We start from the raw sequence: 12,934 nt of genomic DNA on the forward strand, positions 1-12,934 counted from the left end.
GCCACTTTAGTGCAGCATGGTCGGTTTGCAGGTGGAAACGCCGTCCCCAAACATATGGGCGTAGCTTTTCCAGAGCGTAGACAATGGCATAACATTCTTTTTCAGTGACTGACCAGTTGCTTTCCCTCTCAGACAGTTTTTTGCTGAGAAACACTACAGGGTGGAATTCTTGATCAGGTCCTTTCTGCATTAAAACTGCTCCCACACCACGCTCGGATGCATCTGTGGTTACTAGGAACGGTTTGTCAAAGTCTGGGGCCCTTAGTACAGGGTCAGACATGAGTGTCACTTTAAGCTTGTTAAAGGCCTTCTGACACTTTCCGGTCCACTGAACAGCATTTGGCTGTTTCTTTTTGGTTAGGTCTGTCAGTGGGGCAGCGATTTGGCTGTAGTGTGGTACAAATCGTCTGTAATAACCGGCCAAGCCTAAGAAGGATTGAACCTGTTTCTTTGACTTTGGGACAGGCCACTTTTGGATAGCATCCACTTTGGCCTGTAGGGGGCTGATAGTTCCTTGACCCATCTGGTGTCCAAGGTAAGTCACTCTGTTTAGGCCTATTTGACACTTCTTGGCCTTAACAGTTAGTCCTGCCTCCCTTATGCGCTCAAGGACTTTTTGTAGATGTTCCAGGTGGTCTGCCCAGGAATCCGAAAATATGGCCACGTCGTCAAGGTAGGCGACTGCATATTCTCCTAATCCCGCTAGGAGACCATCTACAAGTCTTTGGAAAGTGGCGGGTGCATTTCGCAGCCCGAAAGGGAGTACATTAAATTCATACAGCCCGAGATGTGTGATGAAGGCTGACCTTTCCTTGGCAGATTCATCTAGCGGTACCTGCCAGTACCCCTTGGTTAAGTCCAAGGTAGAGATGAACTGGGCCCGTCCCAGTTTCTCTAATAGTTCATCTGTGCGTGGCATGGGATAGTTGTCTGGGCGAGTTACAGCATTTAGCTTACGGTAGTCCACGCAAAAACGTATTTCCCCATCTGGTTTGGGAACTAGAACCACTGGAGATGCCCATGCACTTTCAGAGGGGCGGATTACCCCCATCTGTAACATATCCTGGATCTCCCGTTCTATAGCAGTTTTAGCTTGAGGAGACACCCGGTAAGGTTGGACCCTAATTGGGTGAGCATTACCTGTGTCAATGGAGTGGTATGCCCGTTCAGTCAGTCCTGGGGTGGCTGAGAACGTTGGCGCGTAGCTAGTGCACAGCTCCTGGATCTGCTGTCGCTGCATACGCCCAAGGGTCATGGAGAGGTTCACCTCTTCCACACCACCAGCACATTTCCCTTCGTAGTAAACACCTTCAGGCCACTCAGCGTCGTCTCCTCCCTGGGCTGTAAACTGACAAACCTTTAATTCTCTGGAATAAAAGGGCTTTAAAGAATTAACATGGTACACCTTAGGCTTTCGGTTGGAGGTGGGGAATGCTATGAGATAATTAACAGCTCCCAGGCGCTCCTGGACCGTGAATGGCCCTTCCCACGGTGCTTCCATTTTATGGGCCTGGAGCGCCCTTAAGACCATGACCTGGTCTCCTACTTTGAAGGAACGCTCTCTGGCATGTTTATCATACCAGGCTTTTTGTTCTTTTTGAGCATCCTGTAAGTTTTCTCTAGCAAGGGCTAAAGAGGTTCGGAGGGTGTTCTGTAGGTTGGTTACAAAGTCCAGAATGTTAGTTCCTGGAGAAGGTGTAAATCCCTCCCATTGCTGCTTCACCAACTGCAATGGCCCCTTAACCTCACGGCCATATACAAGTTCAAATGGGGAAAACCCTAAACTGGGATGTGGTACAGCTCTGTAGGCAAAGAGCAACTGCTGCAACACTAGGTCCCAATCATTGGAGTGCTCATTTACAAATTTACGTATCATGGCCCCCAAAGTTCCATTAAACTTCTCCACCATGCCATTTGTTTGATGATGGTAAGGAGTGGCAACCAAGTGATTTACCCCATGAGCTTCCCAAAGGTTTTTCATAGTTCCTGCCAGGAAATTAGTCCCTGCATCGGTGAGGATGTCGGAGGGCCAACCTACCCTGGCAAAAATGTCTGCTAGTGCCTGGCACACACTTTTAGCCCTGGTGTTGCTTAGAGCTACTGCTTCCGGCCATCGGGTGGCAAAATCCATGAAAGTCAGTATGTACTGCTTTCCTCTGGGTGTCTTTTTCGGAAAAGGACCCAGAATATCCACAGCTACTCGCTGAAATGGAACTTCAATGATGGGGAGTGGCTGGAGAGGGGCTTTGACCTGGTCTTGGGGTTTTCCCACTCTTTGGCACACCTCACAAGACTGGACATAGGTAGAAACATCCTTGCCCATTCCCTCCCAGTGGAATGACCCCCCCAAACGGTCTTTGGTCCTGTTCACCCCAGCATGGCCACTAGGGTGATCATGGGCTAAGCTCAAGAGCTTGGCCCGGTATTTAGTTGGAACTACCAACTGTCTCTGAGGATGCCAGTCTTCCTGGTGTCCACCAGAAAGAGTTTCCTTGTATAAAAGTCCTCTTTCTACAACAAACCTGGATCGATTAGAAGAGCTGAGAGGCGGTGGGTTGCTCCGTGCCGCCGTCCAAGCTCTCTGGAGGCTTTCATCTGCTTCCTGTTCGGTCTGGAACTGTTCCCTTGATGCTGGAGACATCAGTTCCTCATGGGATTGTGGACCTAGGCTTGGTCCCTCTGGAAGCGATATAGGGGATGGAGCTGTTTCTGTTGACTGTGAACCGCTCTCCGCTGGTGCACTATGTTGGGATTCAGGCTCCGGCTGAGCCTCTTGTGTAGGGTTATCGGCTGCTGCCAGTTCAGGTTCGGTGGGGCCCTCTGGTGTTGAGGTTGCAAGTACTGGATTCAGTGCTGACACGGGGTCTGGTGTTGGTTGTTCGGCTGGTTCCGGTTCTGGGACTGGTTCCGTCTGGGTCTCTGGGACTGGATCCACTACTGCTGTTGCAGACATTGGCCTGGGGTCCAGGTCCATCACCTCTGACTGGGTCCTGATAGAAGTTTCCGGAACAGAGCTAGGCCTCACGGCTTGTTTAGCCTGGCTGCGGGTGACCATTCCCACCCTCTTGGCCTGCTTCACATGATTGGCCAAGTCTTCCCCCAACAGCATGGGGATGGGATAATCATCATAGACTGCAAAAGTCCACATTCCTGACCAGCCCTTGTACTGGACAGGCAACTTGGCTGTAGGCAAATTGAAAGAGTTGGACTTGAAGGGTTGAATCGTCACTTGGATCTCTGGGTTGATTAAATTGGGGTCCACTAAGGAAGCATGGATAGCTGACACTTGTGCTCCGGTGTCCCTCCACGCGGTGACCTTCTTCCCGCCCACACTCACAGTTTCCCTCCGCTCCAAGGGTATCTGGGAGGTATCTGGGCCTGTGGACCTCTGGTGTGATTCCGGTGCAATGAACTGTAATCTGTTGGGGTTCTTGGGGCAGTTGGCCTTTACATGCCCCAGCTCGTTACACTTAAAACATCGTCCAGCTGACGGGTCACTGGGGCGAGGAGGGTTGCTGGAGAACGGGGTGGTGGGACGATAAGGGGTCTGGAGGGTTCTTTGGGAGGTAGGTGGGGCTTTGGGCGGCCCCCGGTAATAGGGTGTGGTCTGGGGTGGTCCCTTCTGGTCTCCGCTCCAACTGCGACCAGTTTTCTTCTTCTCTGCCACCTCCACCCATCTGGCTCCAATCTCTCCTGCCTCAATTACAGTTTTGGGTTTCCCATCTAGGATGTATCTTTCTATTTCCTCAGGAACACCCTCTAAGAATTGTTCCATTTGCATTAGGAAGGGCAAATTTACTGGAGATTCAACACTTGCTCCTGATATCCAGGCATCCCAATGTTTCACAATGTGGTAGGCATGTCGGGTAAATGACATGTCTGGTTTCCACCTTAGGGCTCTGAACCTCCGACGAGACTGCTCGGGTGTTATCCCCATTCTGACTCTCGCCTTGGATTTAAACAGTTCATACTTGTTCATGTGTTCTTTAGGCATTTCAGCTGCCACCTCAGCTAAGGGTCCACTGAGCTGCGGCCTCAGCTCTACCATGTATTGGTCAGCAGAGATGTTGTACCCAAGGCAGGCCCTTTCGAAGTTTTCTAAGAAGGCCTCAGTATCATCACCTGCCTTGTAGGTGGGGAACTTTCTGGGATGGGAAGTGGTACCTGGAGAAGGATTGCTAGGGTTTGTTGGTATATTCTGCTGGGCCTTTATCCTCTCCATCTCCTCCACATGCTTCCTCTCTTTTTCCCTCTCCTCCTCCACATGCTTCCTTGCCTCCATTTCTTGTTCCTTCTTCAGCTGCATGAGTTCTATCTGTCTTTCATGTTCCCTTTGTCTTTCCTCAGCCTGAAATTTGGCTAATTCGAGCTGTAGTCGAGCCGCGGATTTTGCCATTCTAACCTCTCTGTTTTTACTAACTTTACACCCGAGGTTTAGAAATAAACAAACAAAACTTGGCTGTAAAATTTTGCTGTGCTGGAATAGAATACCTATTCTCTGATAGTGATTGTCAGCCTACAGAAAAAGACAATTCCCTTGTCTCTGCTCTGGGCCCAAATTAAAGCAAAAAACCTCCAACTGCTTGGAAACCTGCTTACCCAGCCCAAAGAAAAAGCAAATGGGTAGAACACACACCCCCTATTTACTTTTAGGAAGAAAAGAAAAAAAAAACCTCTGGGTTGGAAGACTTCCCTGCAGGAGTTAAGTACCCTGCCTCCAGGCAAAGAAAACCTGCAATTCACAAGATAATCCCCTTTTGTCTCTGCTTGGCCACAAAGCAGAGAGAAACCAAGCTGCTTTCAGTTTCAAAGCTGCTTTCTGGACTTTCTTTCCAAAGAAAAAAAAATTTCCTTTTTAAAATCTGTATTTCTAGTTCAAAAAATCTCAACTGGATCTCAAATGATTTCAGGTTAATCCCACCACTGTGCCACCATGTCAAGGTTCCTCCCCCACTCTGAACTCTAGGGTACAGATGTGGGGACCTGCATGAAAAAACCCCCTAAGCTTATCTTTACCAGCTTAGGTCAAAACTTCCCCAAGGTACAAAATATTACACCCGTTATCCTTGGAATGGCCGCTACCACCACCAAACTAATACTGGTTACTGGGGAAGAGCTGTTTGGACGCGTCTTTCCCCCCAAAATACTTCCCAAAACCTTGCACCCCACTTCCTGGACAAGGTTTGGTAAAAAGCCTCACCAATTTGCCTAGGTGACTACAGACCCAGACCCTTGGATCTTAAGAACAATGAACAATCCTCCCAACACTTGCACCCCCCCTTTCCTGGGAAATGTTGGATACAAAGCCTCACCAATTTGCATAGGTGACCACAGACCCAAACCCTTGGATCTGAGAACAATGAAAAAGCATTCAGTTTTTACAAGAAGACTTTTAATAAAAAATAGAAGTAAATAGAAATAAAGAAATCCCCCCTGTAAAATCAGGATGGTAGATATCTTACAGGGTAATTAGATTCAAAAACATAGAGAACCCCTCTAGGCAAAACCTTAAGTTACAAAAAAGATGCACAGACAGAAATAGTTATTCTATTCAGCACAATTCTTTTCTCAGCCATTTAAAGAAATCATAATCTAACACATACCTAGCTAGATTACTTACTAAAAGTTCTAAGACTCCATTCCTGTTCTGTCTCTGGCAAGAGCAGCACACAGACAGACCCTTTGTCCCTCTCCCTCCTCCCAGCTTTTGAAAGTATCTTGTCTCCTCATTGGTCATTTTGGTCAGGTGCCAGCGAGGTTACCTTTAGCTTCTTAACCCTTTACAGGTGAGAGGAGCTTTCCCCTGGCCAGGAGGGATTTCAAAGGGGTTTACCCTTCCCTTTATCTTTATGACAGGACTGCGGCTGGGCCTCCCGCTGCATCCACCATTATGTGTGTGGTGGACAGGGTGAGTGAGAGAGACACCCAATTCCTGGCTTCTAGCAGCAGAGACTAGAGGAGACTGTTCACCTTCCCGTGGGTCTGGGGTGGAGGGGTGTTCCCATCTCCTGAGGTGATTGTCCCGGGGCTTCCCACCCCCTTTGGGCAGAAGTGACCAGCCCTGGAGAGGCACACGGTACACTTGAGCCCTCTCCTCGCTGTGGTGCTGCAGAGGCTGTTTCTGCCCAGCCAGGAGGCAAGAAAGAGCTGAAGTGGGGAGAGGCCCTGGTCTCATACGGCTCTGTTGCCATTGGCAGCTCTGCTCTGGGTCAGGAGCCCACGTGTCTGAATTGGCCGCTCTGCATTCTGGACGACTGTGTGACCTCACTAAATGTACGTGTCTGGGTGGAGAAGCAGGTGGCTGAGAAACTGAACCGACCCATAATTCCAAATGCTGTGGTAGCTGGCAGGAGGGGGAGAGGAACACAGAGCAGTGACAGTTCGCTGGGAATCTGCCTCCATTCAGTTACGGCTCTGTATCCCTGCGGGGCCAGTCCTCCCCTGGTGTCAATCCGTACAGCTCCACTGACAGCGGTAGAGTTGTGCCTGTTGACACCAGTTGAGGGTCTGGCCCTGGATCAACATCCTGCGATTCCAGAGACCAGTCTGGTGTCTCCTAACGCCCAGAGACGGAACTCGTCTCTGTTCTGGCCGAGCTGGGACTGCAAGCCAAAGATGGGTTCTTCACGCAGCCACGTGCAACTTTGGAAGCGGGGTGGGGAGTCCTTTCCTTCAGTGATCTTAGCTGAGTTGTGGCTGCGTTCATCCCTAAAAGCAGTTCAGCCTCTTTACACGGGAAGATGACATCAGAAGAGCTCTTGATTCCTAGGCTGAGTGCAGAGACACGAGTGCGACGGTGTGAAAAGCCCTTTTGCTGATGGGAAGGAAGCGTAAATGCTAGCTAGTTTTCAAAGTATTACACATGGTTTGTAACAAAGCGAGAAACACAGCCGCATGGGGATTTGATGCTATTCAGTTCAGGAAGAGCTGGTGTAAAGTCTGTCCATTGAGTTATATATTCGTGCAACTTCCACTATGACTTGCCAGATCTTAGCCGAGGAGGCGTTCGCTCGCCACTGGCACTGTGGATGCTGGAGCAGATGAGAGTTGTGTGTACTGATGATCCAGATCTAGACTGGAAAACCTGCCTTGACTGCAGCACAAAGCTGAGAATTCCCGCTGTATGAAGGACGTGATCCTGTGCAGCGGGCACAGTGCTATAAAGAACGCTTGGTGTGTGGGGTGTGGAAGGCTACAGAGACGTGTTTGAGACGGGGATTATTCACAGGGATCTGAGTTGAGGGTGGTGGAGGAAGGACATGGAACAAAGGTTTGGCCACTTCTTCCAGTAGCACTCCTTCTTGCTGGGCCATAAAGAAGCTGCTTTAGCATAGCCTTTAAAGGCTGCTCTGAGCCATATGAGTGGTTTAGAAAGAGGATCCCCAGGAGTGGAGTCAGGGTAGGCTTTTCTCCACAGTAATCTAGAAGAGGGGAAGCCCCTTCTGATCCCCCTTTATTACTGGGAAGAGTCCAGGCACAGGCCCTGGACATGTTTTGCATGAGCGTCCCTGCTGGGGAGCTCTGGACTGACCTGTTCCAAGGGTGCTAGCAAAACAAATCCAGCTTTACACTGAACCGTGAACTTGTTTTTCCTCCCTAGGCCTTCTCCATCCCAGCACAGACTCTCCTCCTCGACCAAGCGCCAAGCAGTTCCTCGGCCATCCACGGAACCTTCAGAACCCATTGGTGTCCAGCCTGAACCCCGAGGGTGTGTATGTTTGAACTGGCCTAAGCCCGGTTGTGCTCCTAATGCCCAATCTTGCCAAGCAGCCCTGCAAAAGGTCTAGTCTCCTTGCGACGGTGGCAGCTATCGCCTGCGTGGAGGAGGCTGTGACCCAACTCTCAGACCGTTTGGTGTTTCTCTCCTGCTCTCTCCTCCTTTCTCTGGTATTTGATTGCAAAACGAATAGCTGCTCTAAAACAGCAAAGGCTTGGTTGTCCTGCAGTGCCTACCGTAAATCCTTGTGCGTTAGGGCCCTTAAATAATAGTTAGCAAGCGGCAACCAAAGCGTGAGGGCTGGGATGGGGTCTGGCAGCCATACTACTTGAAACGATGGGCTGTGGGGCCATGGTGGCGTGGCGTGAAATAATGCATTAAAAGCATCCTGCTGCGTGATGTCTGCGCTACGGATAGGTGCCAATGTGACCATGATGCTTATACCTGGCAGCGTCCCCTTCTCTGCGTCCCACCACTAGGGAGAAGCTCGCTGCCATAGCAAGCGCTGCAGTTGACTTTGCTCCTGAAGCCTGTCTTTGCTGTTCAGCTAAAGGGTCATCTCTGCTAGTTCAAGCCTGTTAAAAACTCACTGGGTTGGGACGTTGTGTGCTGAGTACTAAGAGCTTCCTCACCAGCAAGTGACAGGCATTGCTCTGCACATGCAGGAACCCATTTGCCTGCACCCAGACTCCCATGATGTATTGCACTTCCAAAAGGACTCGCAAATCCCCTGCCCCTGTGCTGGTAGTTGCCGGAGATGTCCCGTGGGAGATCCCAACATAGAGCAGTTACAGCTCCCACCTGGAGAGTGTCTCTTGGTTTTTTTGGATTCTCTGCAGAGAATCAAGTTATTGCTGTGCCAGATCAGTTGGCCTGGTGCAGCATCCTGCCCCGACCAACGGGGAAAGAGCCGCAGCTGCCCCCACCTCCCTGTAATGCGCCGTCCCCTCTCGCAGGCCAAAGGACTGCTGCAAACTCCACCCATCCATCTGAGACACTTAGCCAAGGGGGTAGAGGTGCCACCGCCCAATGCCATCCATTTCAAATAAAGCACCTTCCTTCTCAGACCAAGTGGTCGCTTCTGAGTCACTCTCCTTTCTTCACCACTGATTGTGATTTTTCATCCTTCTGCTGCTCTTGCTGGTCCTGGTGGAGGGGAATGGAGACCTGCAAAGGAGAGGATTTAGGTCCTGGACCAAAGCTCATCAAAGTCAACAGGAGGCTTTCCATTGACCTCAGTGGGCTTTGAACAAAACCCTATAGGGATGTGTCTGTTGCCTGAATTTTCACTGGGTGGTGTTTCTTCCTCGTTCCAGCTGGTTCATGCTGGAGCGGCAGGGGATGGGAGAGGGCACGAAGAGGCATTGCCCAATTAGTTATTGGGAGGTAGAAATTTGTACCTTTGACAAGGGAGAGCTTCATGCTCTTCCCAGCAGCCCCCTTTGGAACTTGGCATCTAGCCCTACCCAGTCAACTCCAGGAAACCCTGGAGCACTTTCAAAGAGCTGCACAGGGCATGCCAAACCTGGTGACCCTTTCTTCCCACCCAGCCTATGGCACTGGAGAGGAATGACTTTGCACAGATCTTCTTCATAACAGCGCTTTTCTATACCAGGCCGTGGCATCTCTGCCCCTCCCCCAGAACCAGCCTGGGAACCGTCCAGTTAATTATGCTAATTTAACCTGCACCCTTCTTCTTGGTGCCTGTTCTCTTTAGCAAAAGCAAGTGAATTGTGCTGATCTTTTCTTTGGCCCTTTCCCCTCTCTGCTAAACATTTGCCCTTTTTAACATCCTAAGAGACAGTGACCATAACATTGGGTCAATATCAGAACACACAGCAGTGTACACTGTCTTGAGTACTTACAGATGCTGCATAACACGAGCATTTCTCCACGTAGTCCTGTCTCCAGTGGTACAGCAAAGATCCGCCTGTAATTCTCCCTTGTAGCATTTTAAGAGCATAAACACCAGACCTGGAATATTGTATCTGCTCATTTCACTAGCGGGAATCATCTTGGTGTCTGTAGGTTCATCTCCACTCCCTTTAGATTGAAGGATATAATTTTATATTGCAAATGCATGGTTGCAGCATACATCTTCCTTTTTTCTTTTCTTCTTAAAACACTAACCCACCAAGATGGGGTCACTTAGTTTATTTTTGTATGTCTTGCAGTCGTATCAACAAGGCAGAGCATCTGGAGGTAGAAAGGCCCAGCCACTGGAGGAGTGATTTGCCTTGCAAGTGTAACTGTATATAAGTAAAACCATGTTCCATATATATATATTTTTTTTAACTCCTTTGTATCATGAATGGATGTTGATGGCCATACGAAGTATTTTTACAGACTGATGTGTTTTAAATAACAAAAACAATTCCACCCCATTTGGATGAAAAAGACCTGTTGTATTTTTTTAAATGCTTTATCTATTTTTAAAAACAAAAAATGAAGATGCTAATATTTCTGGGAATCCATGTAGCCCTCATAAGATGCCTCAAACGACGAAAGACCCTTGTCGATAAAGCAAAGGACTGCCTTTGATGAGGGATACAAGACTTGTCTGGGCTAAACAAACTCAAAGCATATAGTGGGTCTTCTGTGCCATGCTCTGATGTTCACTTCCCAGGGGATATTATGTGCTACTACTGTACAATGAAGGAGCCATGGAAGCCAGGACTGTGTCCCATATAAGGCACTGTGACGCTCCTGTGGTCGCTCGTGTTAATACCCAACGTGAGGAAAATGGATGTTTATTGGGAAACATAAGGAACTATCCAGCTGCCTGGGAGATGGGGAACTCGGTTGGTGGTCCTGCGAAAGCCAGGTTTGTATGATCTGGGGGAGAAATTGTACAACCTGTTGCTCTTTGGACCAGGCAGAAGCATGACTAGGAGCTTCTGCCTGATGCTGAACAGAGTCAGCAAAGACTTTCCAGATGTGGTATAATGGGACTGAGGGGCTGATGATGATGTCTTGTGCCAAGTGCATCATCTTCCAACAGCATCATTTGCAAAGTAGAGAGGAGTTGAAATGGAATAGCTGGAGTGACGTCTAGTTCCTAATGAACCGCAACTCTCATATTTGTATTTACATGCTGGACCCCTCCTGCTTTCTAAAACACATTCAGGTCATTGAAAAAATGGAGGTAAAAATGTTGATGATTGAATGGCAAACTGGCATATGCATGAAGCTTCCAGTAGGACTATCTTTGCTACAGGTAGTTTCACCCTGACTTGGGATTCATTGTCCTTCAACCTCCGCCCATATAACTCCTCCAGAGATGTCTGCCTCTCTCTTACAGCCAGCTGAATAGGTTGCATGTCTACCTACCATGCCCTGTAACTCTGCAGAAGGTCTGTCTACACCTGGTTCCACATTGCAGAAGCCCAGTTGTACATCTAACTGAGCCAGGATTGGATTGTATCCAGAGAGAGCTGTAGTCTGGGGAAAGGAAAGTTGAACGCTTGCTCTGTGGGGAGTGTCTTGGCCGTTGTCCCCAATACTAAAATGTGATGTGTATTCTTGCCATTAACCAGTATTTCCAGCCATTCACCCTTTTCCTAATGGAAGTACTGAAAAGAGTAGTTCATTAGTTAGGTATTTGCCGCTCTCATTTGTCAAGACAGCTGTCTTGTGCCTGCTCACTGCTTACACTGGCAAACAAGTTTATTCAGATGGTGGCTTACTCTAACTTGAGCATCCCATTGGTTTTCCGCTGTGGCTGTCACTGCCCTAATTGGCCTAAAATACACAGCAGAGAATCCAAATGTTCCTCCTTGAAAAGGCTCTGGTTCAGAACCAGGCTGCTGTTCATGTCATACAATAGACATGAGCTAAAAGGAGAGGAGTAGAAGGGAAACAGCCTCTTGCTGCTATTCTGCACTTATTATGGTAGCACCTATAGGCCCCAATTGAGATCAGGGTCCCTAGGTGCTGCACCAGGTGTAAGATGACATAGTTCCTACCCCTAGAAGCTTGCTGCCTGGTCTTTCATTGTGGGTTCTCTTTACAGTTCCAAAGGATGGAACCCAAATAGCCCTTCCTCCTTTTAAAAAAACAAATAAATACATTCTAATGCATACTGCATTAGGAACATTTCTGATCTAGATGCGTCCCAAACTAAAGATGACCATTGTGTTATGTTTCTCCTCTCAGGGTGAGCAGCAGGCTGTGTTGCTGGCCTGAGACTTTCAGGAGCAGAGAGAGCAGTTGACTCCAAACATTCTGTAGTGCTCATTCATCAGTTTTTATAAACCTCTGCTTTCCAGGGCTGAGTAACTGCTTAGCTTTCCCTGACCTGTTTTACTAGGTGTGAATGGATACCATTCAACTTGAAACTCTCCAATGTGGGGGGAGGGGGAGCAGGGATGGTCAGAAAAGAGACTGTAAACAGGACATTGGGATTAATATTCACTCTGAGATTCATTGAGAGTTCCTTCCAGTTCTAAAAATCAAGCCGCTTTCTCAAATCTTACTCAATGTACAAATTGGATAGGGTTGACAGGCAAAAACATGACGTTTGTCTAAATGAAACAGGCTTGAACTGCAAGAGACTGGGAACAGGTGAGCACATCTTGGGAGTTACTTTTCTCACCATAATCCTGTTTTTTAAAGTGTTCTCAAGCCTCCATCAGAACAAGCTCTTTAACAAGTGCACGTTATTGGGTTGTGTGATATGGGGAATGATGGACACGCTGTCCAACATTTCATGCTGAATGTTTTTACTTGATGGCCAGTAAAAAATTTCTTTTTTAAAAAAAAACCCCTCTGTCCTAACAGGTTTTTCCGTATTTTAATTGTGAATTGGAAATGGGCAAGTCTAGGGAATGGGACTGGACATACCTAGAGGGCCCCAAAGTCCTGATTTTTGTTTTACAAAAGTCCTATCTACAAAATGTGACCTGGATGCTGTGTTCTTTGTAAAAACTTTCTATGTATGAATGTATTCTGTGTTCTCAAACATTGTCCGGTTTAAATAAACGTACAGAAAGGATTTGTGTCAAGTGATTTCCATAATGTGTGTGTGTGTGTGAGACTTCAGACACTTAATGGGGGCCTCTCTTGCTCTCCCACAAATGTATGTTTCCTTCACAGGTTTCTTGTTCATATTCCCCTTCACAAAATTATCCCACTTGCTTTCCATCTTCCCCGCAGAAGAAGCGTACTGGAGAATTCTGAAGTGCGCGCGCACACACTATTTGTTACAAGTTCCTAGCA

At 48.2% G+C, this 12,934-nt stretch overlaps 1 protein-coding gene across 7 annotated transcripts in view; it reads left to right on the forward strand.

The window, feature by feature from the left end:
• The window catches only part of RASSF7 (Ras association domain family member 7), a 130,716-nt gene extending 118,006 nt beyond the window's left edge, over positions 1-12,710 (forward strand). For all 7 annotated transcript variants that reach the window (XM_048854301.2, XM_048854300.2, XM_048854302.2 and 4 more), the window contains 2 exons: positions 7,601-7,708; positions 9,892-12,710. In XM_048854301.2, the coding sequence (XP_048710258.1) occupies positions 7,601-7,708; positions 9,892-9,923 (140 nt within the window). In that variant the 3' untranslated portion in view covers positions 9,924-12,710. The remainder of the gene's footprint in view (positions 1-7,600; positions 7,709-9,891) is intronic.
• Positions 12,711-12,934: the final 224 nt, after the last annotated feature.

Source organism: Caretta caretta, chromosome 6 (genome assembly GCF_965140235.1).
Source record: "Caretta caretta isolate rCarCar2 chromosome 6, rCarCar1.hap1, whole genome shotgun sequence".
Taxonomy (NCBI): domain Eukaryota; kingdom Metazoa; phylum Chordata; order Testudines; family Cheloniidae; genus Caretta; species Caretta caretta.